Below are 25044 nucleotides of genomic sequence, written 5' to 3' on the forward strand. Positions count from 1 at the left end.
AGAAGCAGGCAACGCCGCCGGGAAAGGAGGCCGCCGCCTCGGTAGCAGCTGGGAGGTGTCTCCCGGACTCAGGGGCCGCGGCGCTTCCTCTGCGGACGCTGCGCGAGGCAAGGCCACCCGGGCCGAGGAAGCCGCCCCCGGAGCCCCCTCCCGCCCGCCGGCGCCGCCTCCGAGCCGCCTCGGCCGTAGCTGCGGCCCAGGCGGGAGGCGGCGGCGGCTGGCGAGGCAAGCCGGCCATCGCCCTGCCTGTCAGGCCACCCGAGCGGCCCGGCTCGGCCCGCGGACAGCCCCCGATGCGGAGGAGCTGCCGCCGGGGCCATGCAGCAGGCGCCGCAGCCGTACGAGTTCTTCAGCGAAGAGAACAGTCCGAAATGGCGGGGACTGTTGGTCTCGGCCCTGCGGAAGGTCAGTGCTGATGCCCGGGCGGCCGTGGGGGCCAAGGGAGGTGCAGCAGCGGCCAGGCGGCAGGCGGGCGGGGTACCCGGCCCGCGCGGCCCCTCCGAGATTCTAACGGGGAGCTGCATGCCCTCCCCGGTCTCGGGTCCTTCGAGCCGAGGGCCGAGCTATTTCTCTCTGGTTGGCGACGGAGCGGGGTGGGGTGGGGGACTCATAATTGCCTGTTGCATCCAAAAGGACTTTTTCTCAAGTTTTTTTTTTTTTTTTGCCTGGCCCCGGAAGGAAGGTTTTGTTATGATCATAAAACTGGATTTCATGTTGCAGTCATTTCGTCAGGCAACTTCCGCCGTTGACCAATTTGTTGTCCTCAGGCTGGATTGGGGCAAGAGAAAGTCCCACTGGTATTTAGACAGTTTCTAAAACAAAAGCGCATTTCCAGGCCGGGTAATTACTTCTAATTAAGTTCTTTGGGGGTATTTCCTTAGGCAATTTGCTTGTGAAGGGTGGCCACTCAAGAGGTAGTACTTTTTTGTAACATGGGTGTTTTACATGTGTGAAATGTCAGTGAGCCATACGGTTCCATATACAATTTTTGAGGTAACATTAAAGTGTTTCCTCACTTCCTGCAAAAGGTGTTTTACCTGTTTACAAGAGATTTCCCCTATAAAATTTGGCCAGTTTCTTCACTGAGTGCAGTTTAGAACTTGGAATCATTTTAAGAGGACAAAACATGTGTAGCTCATTAAAAAAAAAAATCGATCTTTTTTTTAAGTTTGGGTTCATCGCTAGGGTGTATCTCTCCTGTAGATGATGTGACTCTTCGTCTGTGAATTTAGGTAATAATCATATTATCGTTTTTATAATAAACCCTTTTGTAAGGTCAAGATAAATTTAACGACTGGAAGTGAGTGCAAGGTTCAGATACGCCTGCTGAACTTTGGCTTTCCTTGCAGTTGACACAAACTTAGTCTCTCCTGCCTTTTGTGCAAAATAACCAAGAATAAATTTTAAAAATGATAAAGAAAAAATAAACTTTAATTTAAAAGATTGCACTGGAAACTAAATCTACACACATTAAATTTCTGTAAATGAAAGGAAGTAGTATATTTTGAAGGTAAAAACATTTACTCATGCATTCATAATTTCAGATATTCTATTATTTTCAAAATTCTTACAAGGAGATATTGCCTCCTTGGGCCAAGTTGTATCTTTTTAAAGAACTTGATATAATTGAATAGGGCAGCTAGACAGTTACCATTTCACTGGTATACTACCATGTTTTCTTGAAAATAAGACCGGGTCTTATATTAATTTTTGCTCCAAAAGACGCATTAGAGCTTATGTTCAGGGGATGTCATCCTGAAAAATCTTGCTAGGGCTTATTTTCCGGTTAGGTCTTATTTTCGGGGAAACATGGTAGGTGTTAAAATATTAAATTGACCTTCCTTGCGTGAGCAGCTGGATTCTATTATAAGGAGAGGGAAAGAAATGGAAAGTGTGCTGAGTGGTGATAATGAACTCTGGCCAGAGTTAAAAGCAAAGGAAGAAATGCTTAGATAGTAATTGACCCTTCTACCACACAGAAGTAGGAGAGCAGTTGTCAGGTAGGCCTGTATTGTTGGCAGTGTGTTGTAGGTATCTACCTATTAGTACTTTCTGATAGCAAATAGCATTTGAGTGTATGTTGCATAACTTATTCAATAGGTAGCTTTGACCCCTAATAATCCTTCATGCACAGATACAGATTTATTTCTTCAGGTTAGGCTGGTAACAACGCCAGAACTAGCATCCAATCCTAGTCAATTGCTTTGAGACTTAATTTTGCTGTTATATGTTGTGCTCATTTTCCTAGCGCTCAGATGCTTTGTAGGTCTGCATTGTCTTATTATTCTACAGTTCTTGTATATCTTTTGCTTATGGAATAAATACATTTAAGAAAATTTGGTCTTTTGAGGTGAATTCAGAAACCAATTTCTATTTAACTTATTAGTTTACTATTATACAATTGAGGTATATTCCCACAGAAGTCCCAGTTTTAAATATTTTTGGAAAATTTTTGGTGTTAGTAATTTGGATTATGTCTATTTTTGTGGTATTTGGGTATTTGTGGTATTGCAACATGTAGGTTTGTAGTGCCTGCTAAGAGTTGTAGCTCTTGAGCTCAAGGTTCACTCTTCGCAGGATGTGTTAAATTCTGCTGTGTACTCATGTCTTTGCACAATGAGAATTCCCTGCCATTTCGGTGGAGGCTCTGTCTTCACGTTCAAAGCATCTAGAATTTGGCTTCCTTCCTCCAGCAGACCAGGTAGTTACAAAGATTACTACCATTAGTAGGAGAAGGAGCAATAGAGATTAATAGGATTTTTCTCTTCCAGTTGGTGTTGCTATTGAACATGTGGTATACTCTAGCTTCATTTAACGTTTGTTGAATACATTTTAGGTACTTGGCACCATACTGGATCCTAAGAATACAAAGATGAGTAAAAGCAAAGGCCCTGCTTGAAAGGAGTTTATCATCTAGACCGAAATCCTGAACTTTGAGGTTTTGGTTTATATAAGCGAGAGCAATTATGAGCTCAGAGTTCTGGAAGGAATATCTTTGTGTGTGTGTGTGTGTGTGTGTGTGTGTGTGTGTGTAAGAAGCAACGTAGTCTAGTTGGCTCTGTCAGGGTAGTCCACCTGGGCATCTTGGTGGAACCTCCAAAACCGAAAATACAATTTTCAGAAAGGTAAAATCATGACACTCACCAAATATAAATGAACATGTGTCAATGATTTTGATTCAACTCATTACAGAATGAGGGCATTCAAAACATGTTAAAGCCATTTCATATGAAAATTTGAAGAGGTAAGTATTTATAGGCAATTTAATAAAGGAATACTAAGGTAAGATTGTCAGGTTAGATACAAAATTAGTTAATATCCTACAGGAACGTAAACAGTAAGTTTTGGGTTATCTTTTTCACTGATTAGAATTTGCATCTGTACCAGACAAAAATCTCTAAATTAATCTTACAGATTTGTAAAATAGTCCAGTCAGTAGAGAGCAATCAAAGGTTCCAGCACAGCACTGCACTCATGAACACCTAGTAAACTCTTGCTTATTTTCCAGTTTTGGCTAATTTTTATGAAAACCAAATGTATGTGTGTGTGTGTGTGTGTGTGTGTTTGTGTGTGTGTGTGTGTGTGTGTTTGGCAAAGTCATCATTGTTGACTTTGAAACTGCAAGAAATTTTTTTAAACCAACATTAAATATTCATTTCACTATGTAGAAACATGAACATTGAAAAATAGATTCATGGAAAAACAATTTTGGAAATGGAAATGTGTTCTTTAACTTTCTGTTTTGTTTTTGTTTTTTAACTTTGAAAACAAAACTTCACCTTGAGCATTTAAATACCTACAGAATTACAAAGGGTAAAGCACCCCAAAATGATACTAACTACTAATGGATAATACATGCATTGTTAACATTATTGCTAAATTATGTATCTTACCTAAAAGAGCCAGAAACATAAATGCCTTCACCACTATTCCCCAAGAACATCAACCGTATTGCTTGGGAGAAAAAGAGCATGGGATATATTTATAAATGCAGCTAATTACCTGTGTCTTTGAAATGCCTTTGGTACTTTGTGCATGTGCTATTTGTATGCTGAGAAAAGTCAGTGTAAGCATTCTGCATATGGGAAACATGCCTTAATATCATTTTATGAGGTTTTTTTGGTCCCTGAGCTGATGTCTTTCTGTAAGGTTTTCTTCACTAGGCTAGTCATGGAAAAGAAAATATCTGTTATCTTATTATCTGTAGTTACAAATGTCGTGGAGAGCTTGAAAGAATTGATTGAATTGCCTTGTTACTCAATCTGATTTGATTCAGGTTAAATATCTACTCCCCACCCCAACCATTACAATTTGTTCTTAGATATCGCTCTAAAATTCAAGAGGTGTGAGAGAATGTCTGAGTTAATTAATAGCAGGCAAGGAAAGAGGACGGTGGTAGTGGTGGGGTTGTTTCAGAAATGCTTTTGTGAAATCTGAAAGATTCTAGTGTTTCTGCCTTTGTACTAATGTCGCTTGGAACTATTTTTAGAAGTTTGCACTGTATCTTTCCTGGGGCCTAGGAGAAAAATGTAGGGTGCTTTGAGAAAATAAATTGATGTCAATGACATGAGAATGTCAAGGAAGTAACATTGTGCTGAGTTCTGGAGGATATATTCAAATATTTATTGGGTACCTCTTATGTGCCAGGCACTACTCTTTTTTTTTTTTTTTTTTTTTTTTAGCTTTTATTTATTTTAAGTGTGTTTTTCCATCAGCTCCAAGTCAAGCAGTTATTTCAGTCTCGTTGTGGAGGGCACAGCTCACAGTGGCCCATGTGGGGATCAAACCGGCAACCTTGCTGTTAAGAGTATTGCAGTCTAACCAACTGAGCTAACTGGCTGCCCCAAACAGGCACTATTCTTGATACTGAGGTTATAGCAAGACCCCTGCTCTCATAAAGCTTCCCTTATGATGGCTGAGGGAGAGACGCTTGGGAGAGACAGAAAATAAAGAAGTAGTTATTTGAAAGGTCAATAGGAATTAACAAAACAAAGGAAGAGTGAGAAAGGATTTGTGGCCAAGAGAAAGGCAGGAACATGACTTGCTTTAAAGAACGAAGACTAAGTCAAAAGAAGGAGATGAGTAGTTGGGAGACAACGTGTAGACCAGGTTAAGAAAGTCCTATGAGGTTATTTATGTAACAAACAAAAGATCACTTTGAAAAGATCACTCCAACTGAAAGCTAGAAACCAGTAGGAGATCCTATGATTTTTTGGTGAGATAAGGCCTCTTCTGGATTTCCTGAAGCCACTGAATATAACAGAACTCCAGGGAATCATTTGGAATTACTCCAAACTAATAATGACCCCAACTGACCCAAAGGGTTCAGCCAGAACTGGATGAGCATTAAGAATGTATTTTAACTTGCTGCATTTAGCTCCCTGTCAGCCATGATTTAGTTGTCGTCTTCTATTTTCAGTTTAATTTTGGTGTGGTATATTTGGAGCAATACTGTTCCATTAAAGTGTTTTATGCTGAGTATGCAAAGCATTACCTGTGTTACCACTTGACATAAATCAAGTATATATGTCTTTTATATTAACCATGGCCTCTCTTTCAAGAGAACAGTAGTTTGATTATATCCTCTGTTAGCCTGCATATTTGAATCAGGAAGGAATTTTAATGGAACTAATGGATTTAGCATTATCTCATGTAGTCACATTAAAAATTAACAACCTAAAATTCTTTTTTTACATAGGAACATATGATAGTTAAGTAGAAAGCTTTTGAAATGTATAAAGTGTTCTACACTTTACATTTAATGTGTAGAGACAAAGCAACACAAAATAACATCAAGATCTGCATGTGAGCACTAATCCATATTATCTTCCAAGTAAAGTTTTTAGTACCCCAATTTTCTTGTTAAATCAATTTATTAAATTCAAATGCTACCTCTTACTTTCATATCACTTCGTAATTCTTTCTTACCTGACCCATTATCAGTATTTAACAATTGCTCTCTTCTTCCTTGAAATCCTTCCCTCATTTGGTTTCTAGGACACCAAACTGCTGGTTTTCTCCCTCTCTGGCTAGTCCTTTCAGGTCTTCTCCTTTGTTGATTCCTCCTCATTTCCCCGACATCATCCTGACCTCCCAGAGCTTAATTTTTGGACTTACGTTTCTATTGACAGTCTATTTCTTGGAGCTCCCTCTCAGTCTCATTGCTTCATATATCATCCGTATCTGATGATTTCCAGTTTATGTTCTGGCTCAGACCTCTTCTGAACTTGGGTATTCGACTTCTTTCTTGATATGTCCACATCGATGTATGATAGGTATCTCAACCAATACTGAATTCCTTCTCTTCCCCCCCAAACTTGCTCCTTTTGTAATGTTTCCCCTATCAGTAAATAGCTACTCCATCGTCCTACTAGTTGCTCAAGATAAAAATCTTGAGTTATTCTTGAATCCTGTCTTTCATAAACTCCATCCAAGCTATCAGCCAATCCTTTAGCTCTGCATCACACTATAGCTATATTCAGTTACCATTTCTTTTCTACTTCTACCTAGGACCAAGTCATCATCACCAATCTCCTGAAGTGTTAAGATAGCTTCTTAACTGACCTCCTTTCTTCTACCCTTGCCCCATTCAATCTTTTCTCTACACAACAGAGATAAGTGAGATCCTATAATTCCTTTGTTCAAAACTTTCTCCCTCCTTCTCAGAATAAAAGTTAGGGTCTTCTCAGTGGCCTGCTAGGCCCTCTGCAGTATGCCTCCCTCCCCCTTTTACCTCACTGACCTCATTTATTACTGTCCTTTTTTTTTTCTCTACTCCTGCCCCACACTAGCTTCTTTGTACCTACAACACAGATATGTTCTAGTCTAAGGACTTTTGTATTTGCTGTTTCTCTTGCCTAGAACGAGCATCCTGCAGATAAAAACATGAGTGGCCCTTTTACCTCCCCTAAGTCTTCAGGCAAGCATCATCCTCTTGAAGAGGCCTTCGCTTGCAATCTATCTAAAAACTGCTACATCCCCTACTTCCTGGGCATTCCTATGTAGATGTTCACAGCATAACCCCCCCAATGCAGGCTTATTATCATCTTCCATAAACTGCATCTCCAGTATTACGTGACATGCTCAGTTCTCTAGTCAAAAATCTACTCTTCATCCTTCTCTTCCCTCTCATACCAGGCTCACAACTAGTCAACACTGAGTCTTGATTCTTTCTCCGAAAAGGAGTTTTTCTAACTTTTTTGCTATTGTTTTTTTAAATTTTAAATTAAAGTTTCTATTGGGGTGACAATTGTTATTAAAGTTACATGGATTTCAGGTGTACAATTCTGTAATACATCATCTGTATATCATATTGTGTGTTCACCACTTAGAGTCAGTTCTCTTTCCATGCTATTTATCCCCAAAATAATTTTGAAAACTTCACACATTTTGTGTTGACATCTAAAAATTTTCATCTTTAAGTTCAAATAATTGCAGAGGGTATAATTTTTTATGAATTCTAAATATTGATGTTTTAAAATAAAATAGTTCCCATCAGTCTGTATCTAATGAAATCTAAATACCATAACAATTTGGTACTCACCATTCACCCTTTTAAAATATAGGTATATGAAAAAGTGATTTTTTAACAGTGGGAAATTTTGCATTAAAATGTTTATACTTGTCTCTTTGTTTAGTGCCCTAGAATTTATTATTTTATTGTACACCAGTGCAACACATCATCGTGAGATTCAGGATAAGTAAGAGATCTGCTTTTCTTCAGTAAAGTGGGAGGAGGGCAGTTGTGAAAGAGAGGTGGGAAAGGGGAATCCATATTATACCCCTTGAGTGCAGACGCTTTGTCAGGCAGATCTTTAAGAAAGAGTACACGGGATAGTTTGGTGGTATGCTAAAGGATTTGGGTGTTTGGCCCAGGGAGTCTTAAACTTTGATTGAATAAAATGTATTTAATAACAGTGATCTTTTCCCAGTTCACAGGAAAAGAGGCCAACATTAATTTTTTTTTTCAATTTTATTTTTCTTTCATAAGCTTTTCTTAAGTCGGTGTTGCCTGCTGCAGTTTACCTAGCGTACTAGTGAGTAGTGGAACATTGTAAAATACATGAATAAGAGATACAGAGGTTTTACAGGGAAAACAGCTTATGGCTTTTTTTGTTTTCTCTTACCAACATGTGCCTATAGTTTTAAATTTTATAGTCATTTATACTAACATTATCCCTGCTTACTCTGATGAAATACAAGTATCTTAATATTTCATGTTGTGACTTCCAAATGCTCTGCCATTGGAACAAGTTAGGAATCATTGATCTATCTTGGCTTCACAGGCTAATGGCCTGCCTGCCTATAAGGGAAGGTGCTTACAGATCATATACCATTTGATGGCAATCAAGGAAAATTTTAATGACAAAAATGTTAGCTTCAGTTAACAGTATTTTCTACATGTTTTGATTATTTTATGCTAAGCCCTCACCTAATGTGAAGCTAAACAGAATGAGATTCCTGGCCTATAGTTATCTGCATTTTAAATAAACTTACATTGAAAACCTGTCAAGAAAGTACCTAAATCAGAGCATTGAATCTAAGTGAGAAGTGAATTTCTTTTTAACCAGAAGTCCCTTTTTATTTTTCAATTACAGTTGACATACAATATTATGTTAGTTTCAGGTGTACAATGTAGTGATTAGACATTTATATAACTTATGAAGTGATCATCACAATAAGTCTAGTACTCATCTGATACCATACGTAGTTACTGCAATATTATTGACTATATTTCTTATGCTTTTTTTGTGACTGGCAATTTGTACATCTTAATCCTTTCCCCTTTTTACACATGCCTTCTCCCATCTGGCAACCACCAAAATGCTCTCTGAAGAAGTGAATATTAATAGATAGTGGGAACAGAGGAACATTGAGTGGGAACCTCCTCATGTACAATGTTATATGGTATAACTAATTCTCCAGGTACATATCCAGTGAAATAAAAACAAATGTTACGGCATTCTCAATTTTTCTTAGTCTCCAGATTTCAGCAGGCCAAGACATCTGTTTGCTACCAGGAATTTTATTAGGTTGGTACAAAAGTAATTGCTGTTTTTACAATTATTTTTAATCTTTTAAACCGCAGTTACTTTTGCACCAACCTAATATTTATTTATCCACTACTCATTTATCCATTACCTGTTGATGTACCTTTGATTTTCAGATTTTGGCTGTTACAAATAAAGCTGCTGTAAACATTTATGTACAAGTGTTTGGTGGCCACATATTTCCTTTTCTCTTGGATAATTACCACAGAGTAGCTAGCTCAGATAGTAGGTGTATGTTTAACTTTTTAAGTAACTATCAAACTATTTTCCATTCAAACTGTTGTACGGTTTTATATTCTCACCAGCAATATATGAGAATTCTAGTTCTACTAACACTTGGTATTTAATTTAATTTTAGCCATTCTAATAGGTGTGGACTGGTATCTTGTGGTTTTGATTTGCATTTCCCTGATTAATGATGTTTAGCATCTTTCATGTTCATATTTGCCATCCATATATTGTCTTTGGTGAAGTGTTCAGATCTTTTGCCTATTTTTGTTGAGTTGTTTGTTTTCTTAGTTGAGTTTTGAGAGTTCTTTATATGTCCGACTACAAATCCTTTATCAGATATATACAAGGTTTTCTTATACTCTATAGCTCGTCTTTTTATTCTCTTAACATTATTATTATTATTATTAATTAAAGTTTATTACGGTGACGTTAGCAAAGTTACATAGATTTCAGGTGTACAATTCTGTAATACATCATCCATATATATATATATATATATATATATATATATATATATATATATATATATATATCACATTGTGTGTTCACCACCCAGAGTCAGTTGTCTTTCCATCACCATATATTTGATGATAATATTTTTTGAAGAGCAAAAGTTTTAAATTTTTATGAAGTCCAGTTTATCCATTTGCTTTTGTAGAGACTGTGCCTTTAGTGTAACATCTAAGAAATCTTTAGTTAACCCTGGGTTGCAAAATTTTTCTTCTGTTTTTTTCTTCTAGAAGTTTTGTAGTTCTAGGTTTTACATGTAGATCTATCACCTATTTGAGTTAATTTTTATATCTGATGAGAATTTTTTATATATTATGTTTGTTTGTTTTTGCCTATGGATATCTAGTTGTTCTGCCACCATTTATTTAAAAAGCTGTTCTTTATCGTTTCCTAAAAGCCTTTGTGCTTTTATCAAAAATCATTTGTCTATATATGTATGGTTTTATTTCTGGATTCTCTGTTCCATTGATCTTTCTGCCTATCGTTTTACATCAATACCACCCTGTTTCGATTATTGTAGCTTTATAAAAATTCTTCAGATCAGGCAGTTTTAGCTCTCCAACTTTGTTCTTTTTCAGATTTGTTTTGGTCATTCTATGACTTTTTTATTTCCATAAGAATTTTGAAATCTGCACATCAATTTCCAAAAAAAACCTGCTGGAATTTTGATTGGGATTGTGTGGAATTTATAGATCATTTGAGAGGAATTGACGTCTTAACCATATTGAGTCTTCCAACCCATAATGTAAATCTTCACATTTATATAGGTCTTTTAAAATTTCTATCAGCAATGTTTTGTAGTTGTTAGCATATATCTTTAGAATGGCATTTGTTGTTTTTTAAAAATTTTTTTTTCTTTCTCAAGATTGCTTTGGCTAATCTAGGTTCTTTGTATTTCTCTACAAATTTTAGAATCAGCTTGTCAATTTCTATTAATAGAAACCCTTGTGTTTTTTTTTTAAATGAATTTTAAGTAATAACAAACAAAACTTCCAGTATTCTTAATATTTGCATCCTTGGCAATGGAATGAAGAAATCATGGTGATGGAAGAAAGAATTTGGTATAAATAAATGTCAGTCAGTCTGTATAGTCAAAGTAATTTATTTCTACATTGTACCAGAAACTCAAATGTTAGTTGATTGAAGAAGTACACTAGCAGGAATTTTTATTTGATTATGAATATGGAGAACTGAAAAATATAAATTAGGAAATAACATTCTGAAACTTGTGAAATCTAGTGTTTATCAGTGTAAAAAATAATTTAAAGTTTAATGCTTTTATACGTCTATACCTGGATATATAGTATGACTGTTCTGTTTACAGTGCATGTATAAGGAAATACCTTCTGGCAATTTGAAAATATGATGTAACTAAAATACAGGTCTGACTTGTTAATCTACTGTTGAAGACTGAAAATTATCTTAATTGCTCTTTTTCTGACTAGTCTTTCAGAAAAATATGATAGGTGACTTTGTTCTGATGTGGTAATTTTACATTTATTGTCTCTTAGGGTGCTGAGATAGTAAATACTGTCGAAGTGCAAAGAATTGTTATTTTCATTGTCATCTTGATGTCCTATTAGTATTTATGTGTGGGATTTTAACATTATATGTTTGTTATTATGATTTTGAAATTTGCAGTTACTTCAAGAAGTTTGGCATAAGAAATATTGATGCTCAATGTTGAAGTTGCTTGGCAGGTTATTTACTAAAATTATAATCATAGGAAGAAAAATGTTTATCCAAGTTAGACATTATCTTAATTTTGATGCACATTTTCATAGAGTAGGGTCTTTGGCTTTTATGCAAGAATATTATAGGAAACAGCCTTATGAACTTCACTGCTGAACTTCCAATATAAATGTTTGTTTTATATAAAAAAAGAAAGTCTTTTTTTATTATATTGATCTAATGAAAACATAGTAAAATGTAAAGTTTCCTCTTGTCATGTTAAAGTGCAAGATATAAAAGGAAATACTTATTTCTCCCAAATCTATTTTGAATTTATAAAAATGATAAAGCCTGGCTTTTTGAATGTAGGTCCTATATGAATTTTCAACTGCCTTACTTAAACTTTTCTTACCCAAACTTCTTAAAAAAATTGTCTTTACTTATTGTCTCCAGTTTCATGTGTCCTTCCTCCTTTCCCACTTCAGATTATGTTTCTTTATAAATTAATTTGTATTGTGTCAAAATTATTCATGCAAATAAAACAATAACTAGTTCTGTAATGCTTGTTATGGAAAAATAGCAGTACCTTGTCTCTATTTACAAAAGTTTCTGCTTCGTAGAGACAATCAACTTTTATTTTTCAAAGTGATTCATTTCAGTATTCCATATCACTAAGAAAAAAAGTGCTTATATTGCTACTTCTTGATTTTTCTCTTTTGGATATTATCTGTTGACTTCCCAGCATGAAAGGTAAGGATTTAATGATTTAATATTCTTTAATACACATATACATTTCTTCTTACAACCATATATACCTTACCACACAAACATACTTCTTGCCTTCCCACTAAATCCATGGTTATATCTTAATTTTGGTTGGATTAGTATTAAAAGTTTACATTATGACTTTAGATGCTATTTGATAGTTAAACCACTTTTTCTTTTCTACATAACCGTTTACTTTTATTGGAATTAATGTTTTCTTGTTTATGTAGTTTTCTGTGTAATTAATTCAAGCTCAAAATCTCTAGCAGTTGTTTAAATATCCTTTCAAGATTTTAGATCCACTAGATAACTCTATCAATTTCATCTTCTTGACATTTTCTCCCAGAGCTTCTGATTGGCTCCAGTTTGGATTGGTGACTTCTATGCCTGTTGTACAGCTCTCATCTTATAATTTGTCTTCACTTCATCCTGGGCGTTCCTTTGGTCTTCTGTATTGGTTCTTTCATTTCCCTTAACCTATGTTTTTCTCTGGATTTATATTCTTGTTTTGGTGTGGTACAAAATGTAGAAGATTAATGAGAAAGGGTATGTGGGGGATAAAATGTTTGACCTTGTTTTGCTTGAGCATGTCTTCATTTTACTGTGACATTTGATCGATTGTTGGTTTGTTAGGATCTTATTCTAGGTTGGAAAAAATTGCCTTCTAGCTTCTAGTATTACTGTTGAAGTCTGGAGCTAGTCTAATGTCTACTTGTTTGTATGTAACCCTAAGCATGTAGGATATTCTCTTTGTCTCCAGTGTTCTGACATTTTACATTTTACTTGGCATTCATTGAGGTGGGGACTAGGAGAGCCCTTTTGGCTTATTAATAATATCTCCCCTTGATGTTCCGTTTGCTAGAGGATTCTCTAACTTTTAAAAACCGTATCTATGGTGAAGGGTATAACACACAACTAGAAAATGAATAAAACATGAATGTACAATTTAATCATCACCCAGGTTAGAAACAGCTCATTGTTAGCACTTTGCTCAATAGAGCTCTCTGAAAGATAACCACTTTTATGGCAATAACTTGCTGTTCTTTGTAGTATTACCATTTAAACATGTGTCCCTGAACACTACAGTTTAATTTTCTTCTCATCTTGAACTTCGTGAATGGAATCCCATTGTAGCTATTCTTTATATCTGGCTTTCAGTCAACATTATTTTGAAGCTATATCCACATTTTATATAGCTATAGCTATTCTGTGTGTGTGTATGTGTGTGTGTGTACGCAGACTGTATATATATTCCATTGTATGAATATGCCATAATTTATCTCTTCGACTCTAGATAGATATTTGAGTTTCTTTCTAGTTTGAGGGTATTACTAATGTTACTTATGAGCCTTTTTGCACAGGTCTTCTGGTAAACGTGTATGCTTATTTCTTTAGGCAGTGCTGTTTAACAGAAATATAATGTAAGCCACACATGTAATTTAAATTTTTCTCATAGCCACATTTAAAAAGGAAGATGAAACAGATGAAATTGATTTTAGTATATTTTATTTAACCGAATAAATTTAATCATTTCAGCATGTAATCAGTTTAAAAATTATTGAGAAACTTGACATTATTTTTTTTTATACTAAATCTTTAACATCTGATATGTATTGTGCTATTATAGCCCATCTTAGTTCAGTGGAGCTACATTTCAGGTTCTCAATAGCCACGTGTGATTACTGTCTATTATATTGGACTATGTAACTCGAAAGGATATATACAGGGGGTGCCAAAAAAATGTATACACATTTTAAGAAAGGAAAACTTTTAAAATTGTAATAATATATACCGATAACGAAAGATGAATATAAGTCATGTTTGACTTCTGCAATTACAAGAGGTGCTCAAAGTGGTTACCATCAGTGTCCAGACACTTCTGATTACAGCGAACTACTGTTTGAGCAACTCTGACCAAAGTCTCCACTTGTATACACTTTTTCTGGCACCCCTGGTATATATATATCCAGTAGTGGAATTGCCGGGTATTAGAGTATACATATATTGAACTTTAGTAGATTATGACAGAGTTTTCTAAAGCCATAAACTTTGCCATAAGTTTATGGAGCCATTTTGTACTCCAGCGGCAGTGTGTGAGAGTTCCCATTGTTCCACATATTCACCAGTATTTGGTATTATCAGACTCACTAATTTAGTCGTCTGGTGAGTGGATAAGTTTCATTGTGGCTTAACTTGCATTTCCCTGATTACTAAAGAGCTAGAACACCTTTTTACGTTTTTTGGCCATTTGAATTTCTTTTGTGAATTGCTAGTTTATAAGTGTTTTTGCCCATGTTTTTAAACTGGGATTTTTATCATTTTTTTCCTTTTCAATATTTAGGAGTTCTTTATATATTCTGGATATGAGCCCTTTTGTTTTATGTGTTAACATAGATCTTCTCCCAACTCTGTAACTTGCTTTTTTAATTCCTTAAAGGTGTCTTTTGATGAACATGATTTTAAAATTTTAATGCAGTTAAGTTTATCTATCTACTTAAGGGTAGTAATTTTTGTGTCCTCTTTAAGAAATCCTTTCTCGTGAGGTCATGGAGATATTACCTTGTTTTATATGCTTAGAACTCAATTTAATAGGTCTAAAAATCCAATTAGAATTGATTTTTGTGTAAAGTATAAATAGTTGTTTTATTCTTCTCCATATGGGTATTCAGTTGTTCACTATTAATTCATTTCCCCTGCCTTCCCACAGCACTTCCCCCCCACCATGCTGTATAGTACCACCTTTGTTGTAAAATCTGTGGGGTTGTTTTTGTATTCTCTTCTGTTCTATTCTATCATTATACCAATATCACATTCTTATTAGTGTAGCTTTGTAATAAATCCCAATAACAATTGGAGAAAGTATAAGTACTTGTTTAAGAGTATGCGACTGATTTTCTTAGCTTTTTGCATTGCTATATTAAGTTTTGAAATTATCTTGTCAATTTCAGCAAAACAACCTGTTTGGTTTTTTTTGTTTGTTTGTTTGTTTGTTTTGTTTTTTTTTTAAGATTTTATTGGGGAAGGGTAACAGGACTTTATTGGGGAACAGTATGTACTTCCAGGCCTGTTTTTTCCAAGTCAAGTAGTTGTCCTTTCAGTCTTAGTTGTGGAGGGCGCAGCTCAGCTCCAGGTCCAGTTGCTGTTGCTAGTTGCAGGGGGCACAGCCCACCGTCCCTTGCAGGAGTTGAACCGGCAACCTTGTGGTTGAGAGGATGCACTCCAACCGACTGAGCCATCTGGGAGCTCAGCGGCAGCTCAGCTTAAGGTGCCGTGTTCAATCTTAGTTGCAGGGGGCAGAGCCCACCATCCATTGCGGGACTCGAGGAGTTGAACCGGCAGCCTTGTGGTTGAGAGCCCACTGGCCCATGTGGTAATCGAACCGGCAGCCTTCAGAGTTAGGAGCATGGAGCTCTAACCGCCTGAGCCACTGGGCCAACCCCCTGTTTGGTTTTGACTGTGGTTTTATTAACTCCCTGGATTAGTTTTATTAACTCTCTGGATTAGTATTTACAATATTAAGTCTGATAATTCATGAAAATGGTATTATAATTCATTTACTTGCATCTTTAAATTTCCCAGAGTTTATAGTTTTCTCCTTTGGGATCTTATGCTTTTGTAAGATTTATTCCAAGGTATGTGATATGTTTTTTATTCTGTTGTAGATATTTTTAAATTTTATTTTCTAACTTTGATGCTGTTACATAGAATAAAATTGTATTTTTTATGAATTCAAATAATTTATCTGTACAATATTTTGATTTTCCTTCATGGATGTATTAGTCTGGGGTCTCCAGAGAAACACACACACACACACACACACACACACTCACACTCACACTCAGAAACACTCTCACACACACACACACTCACACTCACACACTCACACTATAAGCCCGAAAATCCCAGATCTGCAGTCAGTAAGGGAAAGACCCAGGAGAGCTGCAGGTACAGTTCTAGTTCTAGTCCAAGTTCTAGTCCAAAGGCAGGAGAAGACTGAAGTCCCAGGTCAAAGACCTGGACAAAGAGAAATAATTCTTTCTTAGTCAGCTGTTATTTTGTTTAGCCCTTCAATAGATTGCATGAAGTCCACCCACATTGGGGAGGGCAATCTGCTTTATTCAGTCTACTGCTTCAAATAATACCCTCCCGACACACTCAGAAAAAATGTCTAACCAGCTATCTGGGTACCCTCTGGCCCAGAAGTGAAACATAAAATTAACTATTATAGTGGGCAATCAAATCATCTACAAATTTGTTTCTTCCTTTCTAATTCTTATAATTTTATTTGTTTTTCTTGCTGTACTGCAGTAGCTAGGACCTCCAGTACAACGTGGAATAGAAATGATAAAATTATCCTTGCCTTTTTCCTGATCTCAAAAGGAAAGCTTTCGGTGTTTAACCATTAACTATGATATTTATTGTAGCTTTTTTTATAGATATACTTTATCCTACTAAGGAAGTTCATTAAGAGATTTCATCATGAATGAATGTTGAATATTTTTCGATACTTTTTCTACATCTATTGAGATGATCGTATTATTTTTCCTTTTAATCTGTTAACATGGTGAATTACTTTGCTTGGTATTCCAACATTAAACCAACTTTGCATTCCTGGGATAAACTCAGCTTAGTTATGTTGTATAATTTGCATCTTTCTTTTTGAGTTTTTATATCAAGTCTACTCTCAGAATAAGTTGGGAAGTCTATCTTGTTCTTTTTCTGGGAAAGTTTGCTTAAGATTGTTGCGTTTCTTCCTTAAATGCTGGAGAGTTTGTCAGTGAAGCCATCTAGGCCCAACAAATTTCAGAAAATTGAAATCATAGAAAGTTTGTTTTCTGACCACAATGTGTGATTATTCTAAAAATAAAAAAGATAACTTTAAGAAATTCCCTGTTTAGAAATTAAGAAATATATTTCTAAGTTCTAAAGGTCAAAGAAGATACATAGTGAAAATTAGAAGCAATTTTGAAATGGGTGACTACAAAAATATTTCACATCAGAATCTGTGGGTTTTTTACAAAAGTAGTTCTTAGAGAAAATATACATATTACAAAAGAATAGAGATTGAAAAATAATGACCAAGTATACATCTCAAGAAGTTAGAAAAAAGAACTAAGAAAAAATGAAGATGAAACTGATATAAGTGAAACATACAACAAACATAAAATGCGATCAACAAAGCCAAAAGTTGGTTCTTGAAAAGATTAATAAAATTGATAAACCTCTGAGAGACTTCTCAAGAAAAATAATAAACACAAATAATTAATATTAGGAATGAAAGAAGGGTTGTCACCCAAAGACTTTATGGACTTAAAAGTTGCAGGAGGCTATAATGACAATTTTATGCTAAATTTTGAGAAGTTAGATGAAGTGGTCAACTTCATCCTATTTTCTTTGCAGGAAGGTTTTTAATTACTGAATCAGTTTTTCAAAATAACTATGTGATTATTTAAAATTTCCATTTTTTTATGTCGATGGTGCTTATGTGCTCCTAATACCATGGCATAAAGTTACAGTAGTACTTTCTCAATCATTCTTTCAACAAATATTTACATGATACCTGCTATATGGTAGGTACGATCTTTTACCTTATTATTCCTCATATCCAGTTCAACTAGATTATTTTTTAGGACAGATTAGTAGGTTCTGATTTTAAGAAATTTAACAACAAAAATGGCTCAGTACAGCGATGTGGTGATAATCAGGAGCCTATACCACTGTAAAAGAAAACTGACTGGCATCTACTTCTTCATAGAGCAGGTCTATAATTTGTAAAGTAGTATGGTTATTCAGATGTCTCTGGGATTCATGAGCTAGTGTTAGACTTTTAGTAGATATATTAGTTAATTTCAGGGTATATATATATATATATATATATATATGTATATATAAATCATATATGTGATTTCTCTGAAATTATATAGGACATTTTCTGTGTATATGCTTTTTGAGTGGTAAGGAGGAAAGGGGCCAAAAGATTTTCATAGGATCCAAAGAAGTTTAAGAACCACTGCACTGTGGGTTATAAAAGTTTACAGAGACCAATAAATACAGGTGCTTTTTTTAATTTATGTTTTATGTCTGTATTTGAATAACCATTTTAGTAAAATAATAATTATATATAAGATTCTCTGACATTTATTCGGTAAATACTATTTGGCCTGTATGTTAATTGAGATCTTTATTTTTAAAGGTTCAGGAGCAAGTACACCCCAATCTCTCAGCTACTGAAGAGTCTCTCTATTATATTGAAGAGTTGATTTTTCAGCTGCTTAATAAATTATGCATGGCACAACCAAGGACTGTTCAAGATGTGGAGGTAAAAACTATTCTGTTATTTCAAAAAGTCACTGAACCACTGTACAAATTAATTTTTGAACCTAAATATATATTATTCTAAATTATCCTGGAATCTAAAACCATTGAAATCATATGGGATATATACATGCAGTCAGTTCATTTTCGATAAAGATATCAAGGCAATTCAGTGGGGAAAGGAAAGTTTTTCAGCAAAATGCTAGAGCAACTGGATAAATTTATGGGGCAGAAAACCCTTAAACCTATCTCACACAAAAATCAATTCAAGATGGATCATGGTCTTAAGCATAAAAGCTGAAACTGTAAAGTTTTTAGAAGAAAATGCAGAAGAACATATTCATAACCTGGGGTTAAGCAATATTTTTTTACTGAGGACTCAAATGCAGTAAATATTAACAAATAAAATTAATGAGAAAAAAAAGGTATAAGTTACAGACTAGGAGAAAATGTTTGCAATATGTTTTTCTTACAAAGGTCTTATATCCAGAATATGTTAAAAACTACAAATCGGTAATAAAAAAAAAAACACCCTGCTCAGCCAAATGGGCACTTCATAAGGGAAGATTTGCTGATGGCCAATAAATACATGAAAAGGTGCTCAAGTTCATAAGTCATCAGAGAAATAGCATTAAAACCACAATGAGATACCATTTCACATTCACCCAATGGAGTAAAATTAAAGACTGATAACACCAATTGCTGATGAGATAAGAGCACCTAGAGCTCTTTACTAGGGGAAGTGTAAAATTGTATAACCATTTTGGAAAATTGTTTGCCAGTTTCTCATAAAGTTAAATATATATCTAGCCTATGTCCCAGCAGTTTTACTCCTAGGTATTATTTAACCCTAGAAAAATTAAAATATATGTTCAAAAAAAGACTTATCCAAGCAGTTTTATTCATAATAGCCAAAAATTGGAAACAACTCAAATTTACGTCAACAAGAAAATGGGTAAACAAATTTTAGTTGGTTCGTAAGATGGAATACTACTCAGCAATAATATAAAAGAACAAACCATTGATATATGTAGTAACATAGCGACAATACACAGACATTTTATAGAGCAAAAAAAGCCAGACCCCAGAGAGTACATATTGCGTGTTACCACTTAGATGAAATTCAGAAACAGCTAAAATTAATGGTGATAGAAGTCAGGATGGTAGGTGGCTGCCTGTAGAGGGTGGAGATTGAGATGATAGAAACATCCTATTTCTTGATTAAGGTGATCGTTACACACATGTAAGCATTTTTTTCAAACTCATTGAATTGTACACTTCAGATCTATGCATTTTACTGCATGTGAATGTTACCTCAATAAAGGATTAGTATAAATCTTAAGGATATTGATTGATTGATTACTACACACACACACACAAACACACAAATAAATACACACACACCTCTAAAAGATCATATTTTGGCTTGGTTACATGAGAGTATTTTTAGATTTTTAGAAATATCTGTCAGTATAGCTTTCATAAATTAATTTTGCACTATACGTTTACATCACATTACTGTTTACATCACATTTCTTTTGAAAATTGTTTCTATAATAAGGCAACAACTTTCAGTATGAAAGAAAATCTTAATTTGGAATAATTGAGCAGTTAAGCCTTTAGTAACTCTGGGAATTAAAGCATATTTCCCTATTTTCTGCTGTGAGAATTAGGCAATAAATAAATGTAATCAAAGCACACTTTTCAGTAGATAAGTGTGCTTAAAGCTGAGAATATAATTTAAAAAATAGGAAATTCTAAATTGGTATTTGATTCCATTGTTATTACTTCTCATTGCCAGTCACTAAGATTAGATGAACTATAATAGTAACCTCAAAGGCTTGGATATTTTGTTTTTGCCAAGAGGTGTATTTCCTTAAGCCATTCTGAGCTCTGCCACCCACTTGATCCTCTAAGAGGTACATAACATCTCTTCTTTGTAAAACTCTCCTCTATATTTGAAGCTCTAAGATTAGCAAAAGGAAAGTGACTGAATAATAATTATTAATAATGAATTGACAACTTCTGCTAGGTAAACAATTTTAACCCTAGAAACCTTACTATAAAATCACTGAGAGTTATTTGATGCTAGCTTTAATCTCTCCTAATATTATTATTAGGTTGGTACAAAAGTAATTGCAAAAACTGCAATTACTTTTGCACTAACCTAATACTTTTTCTTTCTCTCAGTATAATTATGCTTATACTTAAAGCTTTCTATTTAAAATTTCACCTTTATCTTTACCCATGGGAATTATGTGGAAAAATCTTGATAGTCTTGCTGATCTATTTGTTTTAATTTTACTTACCCCAGGAGTCAAAATGTTATGTTACTACTATCTGCTAGCATTAAGGATGGGGACAAAGTTTAATTTTGTATGAATCTTCTATTTATGAGCACTTCTGTTAACTATAGTACTGCTATGATCTGAACAGGAACGAGTTCAAAAGACCTTTCCTCATCCAATTGATAAATGGGCTATTGCTGATGCACAGTCTGCCATAGAGAAACGAAAACGAAGAAATCCTCTCTTACTGCCTGTGGACAAAATCCATCCTTCACTGAAGGTAAAAAAAAAAAAAAAATTAGGGAAGTTCTTAATAACAAATCGTACTGTATATAGTATTGGTGCATATAGTATTTATATAGCATGGTCTGTGTTATTGTACATGTGCACTTGCATGTGTGTATACTTACACAAACATATGTATTTGTTAATATGTGTACAAAATAAAAATAAATGTACTTTGATTAAATCAGCTTGCCTTTCAAATAATATTAAGTTAATGATAAACACTAATGCATCTTTGTGACATCTTCTGATGTCGACTACACCAACTGATTTTCAGCCTTTTCTTGGTTAAGAAAAATATATAATGTCAAAAGCTACTGTGAGTTCAGCACTATTTTTAAATTAATCTGTATTTATCACAGGTATTTTTATATACATTGGAAAATAGACTACAGAATATTATTTAGTCTATAGAAAATACTTGGTGTACATGGATTTGAATACCCTTTGGTAGCAATTTCAAGACCCCCCCACCCCACCCCAATCACATATCCTCTCAATAGAAACCATTGTAATTTGAGGGTATTGGTTAATAAAACAAGGTCCTTGAAGATGGCGATACTTGTCAAATGGGTTTTGGATAATGTATTGATTACGAGGCTTTAATTGAAGTCCAGACCAAGATTTGTGTTGTATATTAGAATTAACTGTCTCTTCTTATTTGACACTAAAGGCAGATTTGTTGGGTTAGATATCTCTTTTAAAAAAGCCCCTGATACTGGGACCAACAACTCACTTTATATCCTGTGGTACCGTTAAGTTTAGACATTTGGTTTATGGAAAATTCTTCACAAGTAAGAATGTTAAATGAAATTTTTAAGTGTTTAATTGGTGCTTATAGTGCCATTTTTTAGAATTAAATTGTTTATTTTTTTCCCACAGGAAGTTTTAGGGTACAAAGTGGACTACCATGTGTCCTTATATATTGTGGCTGTCCTAGAGTATATCTCAGCTGATATTTTGAAATTGGCTGGTAATTATGTTTTCAATATTCGACATTATGAAATATCTCAGCAGGACATTAAAGTATCAATGTGTGCGGATAAGGTAAGTGTTAAAAAGGTATTTAAACTTAACTTGAATAGTAGTGACTGTATGCGTATGTCTCTTCTACCTCCCTCTTTTTAAATACATCATTATATTAGTAACTTACAATTCCTGGATTTGAAAGGCAGAAAAATGCTGGCTTTACAGACTATGATATTTCCAGATTTTTTTCAGCATGTGATAGGACGGGAATCTCTTTTCTCCATCAAGAATCTTTTACATCCATAGCCTTCAACCAGTTTAAGAAAAGTACTTTGAGTTTTATATTTTTAGAAAGAGACTGTATACAGAATATTTAGATGCTTTCAAGTATTTGAAGTAATTTTGAGAAACATACTTTGGTTTCATAGAGTAGTTTAATGGGACACAGGTAGAGAGAAAAAGACATTGCAATGCCAAAGTTACTTTATCCTGATAATTTTTTTGGTACACTTCTTCCTTTGTGGCTATAAGCTACTGAGGAAAGCAATTGAGTACTTTTTTCTCTCCTCCTTTTCTTCCCTTTCTACTTTGTTCCTTTTTTTCTTCCTTTTTAAATCAGTATTTTTGAGTATCTGTTATGGGCCAGTCAGCAATCCCTGTTAGAAAGAATTTATTTTAGTGGGAAATAAAAATATTGTAAACAAATAAGTAGCACAATGTAATTAAAACTATTAAACAAGTTAGCACTATGGTGGAGAAAGTGATCAACTCTGGTGTAGGGGAGACAAGGAGTATTTCACAAAGAAGATGCCTCAACTAGACCTCTAAGGGTGAAGGAACCCCAAGACCTGGCATGTGCCAGTGGTTCTCTACTTTGACTGCATGCCAGGAAGCTTTGAAAGAACACTAATGCCTGCGTCTTACCCCCAGAGATTCTCATTTACTTGGCCTGGGTTGGGCGTCCACGCCACAGTATTTTCAAATTTCAGGTGATTCTGATGAGCAGTTATGATTGAGAGCCACTGTACTATGCTATAGTCTCAAAAATGATTTTTCATTTAAAATTCATAGTAACAGAAATTCCTTCTTGCTTCTATTTTGACTTCTAAAGTTATGATTATATGGGTTTTTTTTTCATAGTTTGTGTTTATTTCAGACTTTTGGTAAAATTGCCTGTGCTCAGACCACTTGAGAGTAAGTTGCCAACATAGTTTAATGTCCTACAAATGAAAACATTCTCCCTACATAACCACAGTATGACAATCAAAAATCCAGGAAATTTACGTTGATATATTTATTATACCATCTAATCCTACACCCCATTCAAATTTTGCCAGTTGTCCCAATGATGTCCTTTATAACAAAATGATTCAGTCCAGAACCATGTATTGCATTTAGTAGTCATGAATCTTTTTCTTCAGACTGAAACAGTTCCTCACTTTCCTTAACTTTTATGACCTTGACACTTTTAAGTATTACACCAATTATTGTTTAAAATGCCCTTTACTTTAGTTTTTTCCTGGTGTTTTCTCTTGATTAGATTCAGGTTATGGATCTGGCAAGAATATCATAGAAGTGATGCTGTGTTCTTCTCATTGCATTTTCTCACATAGCATACAATTTCTATGTGTCTCATTACTGGTGATATTTACTTTGATCACTTAATTAAGGGGTTGCCTGACAGGTTTCCTACTTTGAAGTATTCTTTTTCCTTTTGTAATTACAAATATTTTGTGGAATACTTTGAGACTGTGTAAATATTTCATTTCTTATCACACTTTAAATTTATTCATTTGTTTATTTTATTTTTTTTTATTTTTTTTTATTTTTTTTTCAGCTGAAAAACCAATTTTTTTATTTTATAAAAAAGCCCCACAAGATGTTATTCTCTCATTTCCCCATCTTCTTCCTCTTCTTCAACACCCCTGATATAAAGCACATTATTACACCTTATTAAAACTTCACCCAGATGTCCAGACAATGCTCCATCTATGTATTCTTCTGTGTTTGCAAGCTGCATGTTCATATAGCCATCTACAGATACCAGGTAGCCTTTGTACTCCATTCCCCACTTCAGTTTCACCATTACTGGCTTCCCTGTCAATCCATTGAGGAAAGGTTTGGGATTGAGGGGCAAACTCATTGTGACGACGGGCAAATGCTGCAGGTTACAAGTCCCCGACCCTGCTGTTGTCGTCCCTCGTGACTGGAGCACCTACAGCAGGGCCGGTATCGCGGTGCTCCAAGAGAAAAAAAAATCTCATTTGTTTATTTTAATATGCGCTCTTGGTCTTATTTTATTCAATGGGTCATAATCCATTACTTCGTTATTTATTGTGATACTCAGATTGCACCAGTTTTGGTGGGTGAGCGCCCCTTTAAGTTGGCTTCTCTGTCCCTGTCATTCTTTGAACACTTTCTTTTGACACAAGATATTCTAGGTTCAACTTGTTTTTACCTGTTACTCAAGCCTGGAATTAGTTGTTTTTTTAAAAATCCTGGTTCCTTTTAGTGGAGAATGGTATTTAGAAACCAAGATCTGAGTGCTAGATGAGCTTATTCCTATTTGAGTGTCACTGGTCTGGTCTTTTAGATGCTAGAGTTAGGGGATATAGATATAGATACAGGTATTGATATAGATATGTGTGTGTGTGTGTGTGTGTGTGTGTGTATTATATAATATATGGGGGAAGTGAGCACACACAGACCTCATCTTGTAACGGAAGCCCAAGGTAACACCCTTGATCATGTTCTGTACGCGGCTACAGAGAGCGCGAACAGGAACCAGTTCCTTTCTATTTCCCCACCATTGGTCAACCCAGAGCCTCTTCTTCCTTCTTCTTTCCAAGGAGACTGAGTTCTACATTGATGTGATTGAAGTCCCTCCGCAGGGTGCCTCTGGGGCCCTTCACAATAACGGTGTGTCTCTTCAGAGTGATGTGTATATATATATATGTGTG

General features: G+C 34.9%; 2 protein-coding genes across 4 annotated transcripts in view; one reads left to right on the forward strand and one right to left on the reverse strand.

Moving 5' to 3' along the window:
- The window catches only part of SOS2 (SOS Ras/Rho guanine nucleotide exchange factor 2), a 90698-nt gene continuing 65654 nt past the window's right edge, over nt 1-25044 (forward strand). For 2 of the 3 annotated variants that reach the window (XM_033107196.1, XM_033107195.1), the window contains exons 1-4: nt 158-405; nt 18421-18546; nt 20979-21110; nt 21998-22162. In XM_033107196.1, coding sequence (XP_032963087.1) covers nt 319-405; nt 18421-18546; nt 20979-21110; nt 21998-22162 — 510 coding nt within the window. In that variant the 5' untranslated portion in view covers nt 158-318. Of the gene's footprint in view, nt 406-18420; nt 18547-20978; nt 21111-21997; nt 22163-25044 lie in introns of all 3 variants that reach the window. The other variant, XM_033107194.1, reaches the window with a different exon arrangement.
- Nucleotides 23951-24330, reverse strand: LOC117022941 (small nuclear ribonucleoprotein F). The gene has a single exon (XM_033107200.1). The coding sequence runs from the start codon at nt 24225-24227 to the stop codon at nt 23967-23969; it is 261 nt and encodes an 86-aa protein (XP_032963091.1). The 5' UTR covers nt 24228-24330; the 3' UTR covers nt 23951-23966.

This window comes from Rhinolophus ferrumequinum, chromosome 6 (genome assembly GCF_004115265.2).
Source record: "Rhinolophus ferrumequinum isolate MPI-CBG mRhiFer1 chromosome 6, mRhiFer1_v1.p, whole genome shotgun sequence".
NCBI lineage: Eukaryota > Metazoa > Chordata > Mammalia > Chiroptera > Rhinolophidae > Rhinolophus > Rhinolophus ferrumequinum.

Excerpts from the sequence above, each read along its gene's own strand:
- LOC117022941 (XM_033107200.1), bottom strand. The coding sequence starts at position 24,227 with ATGAGTTTGCCCCTCAATCCCAAACCTTTCCTCAATGGATTGACAGGG.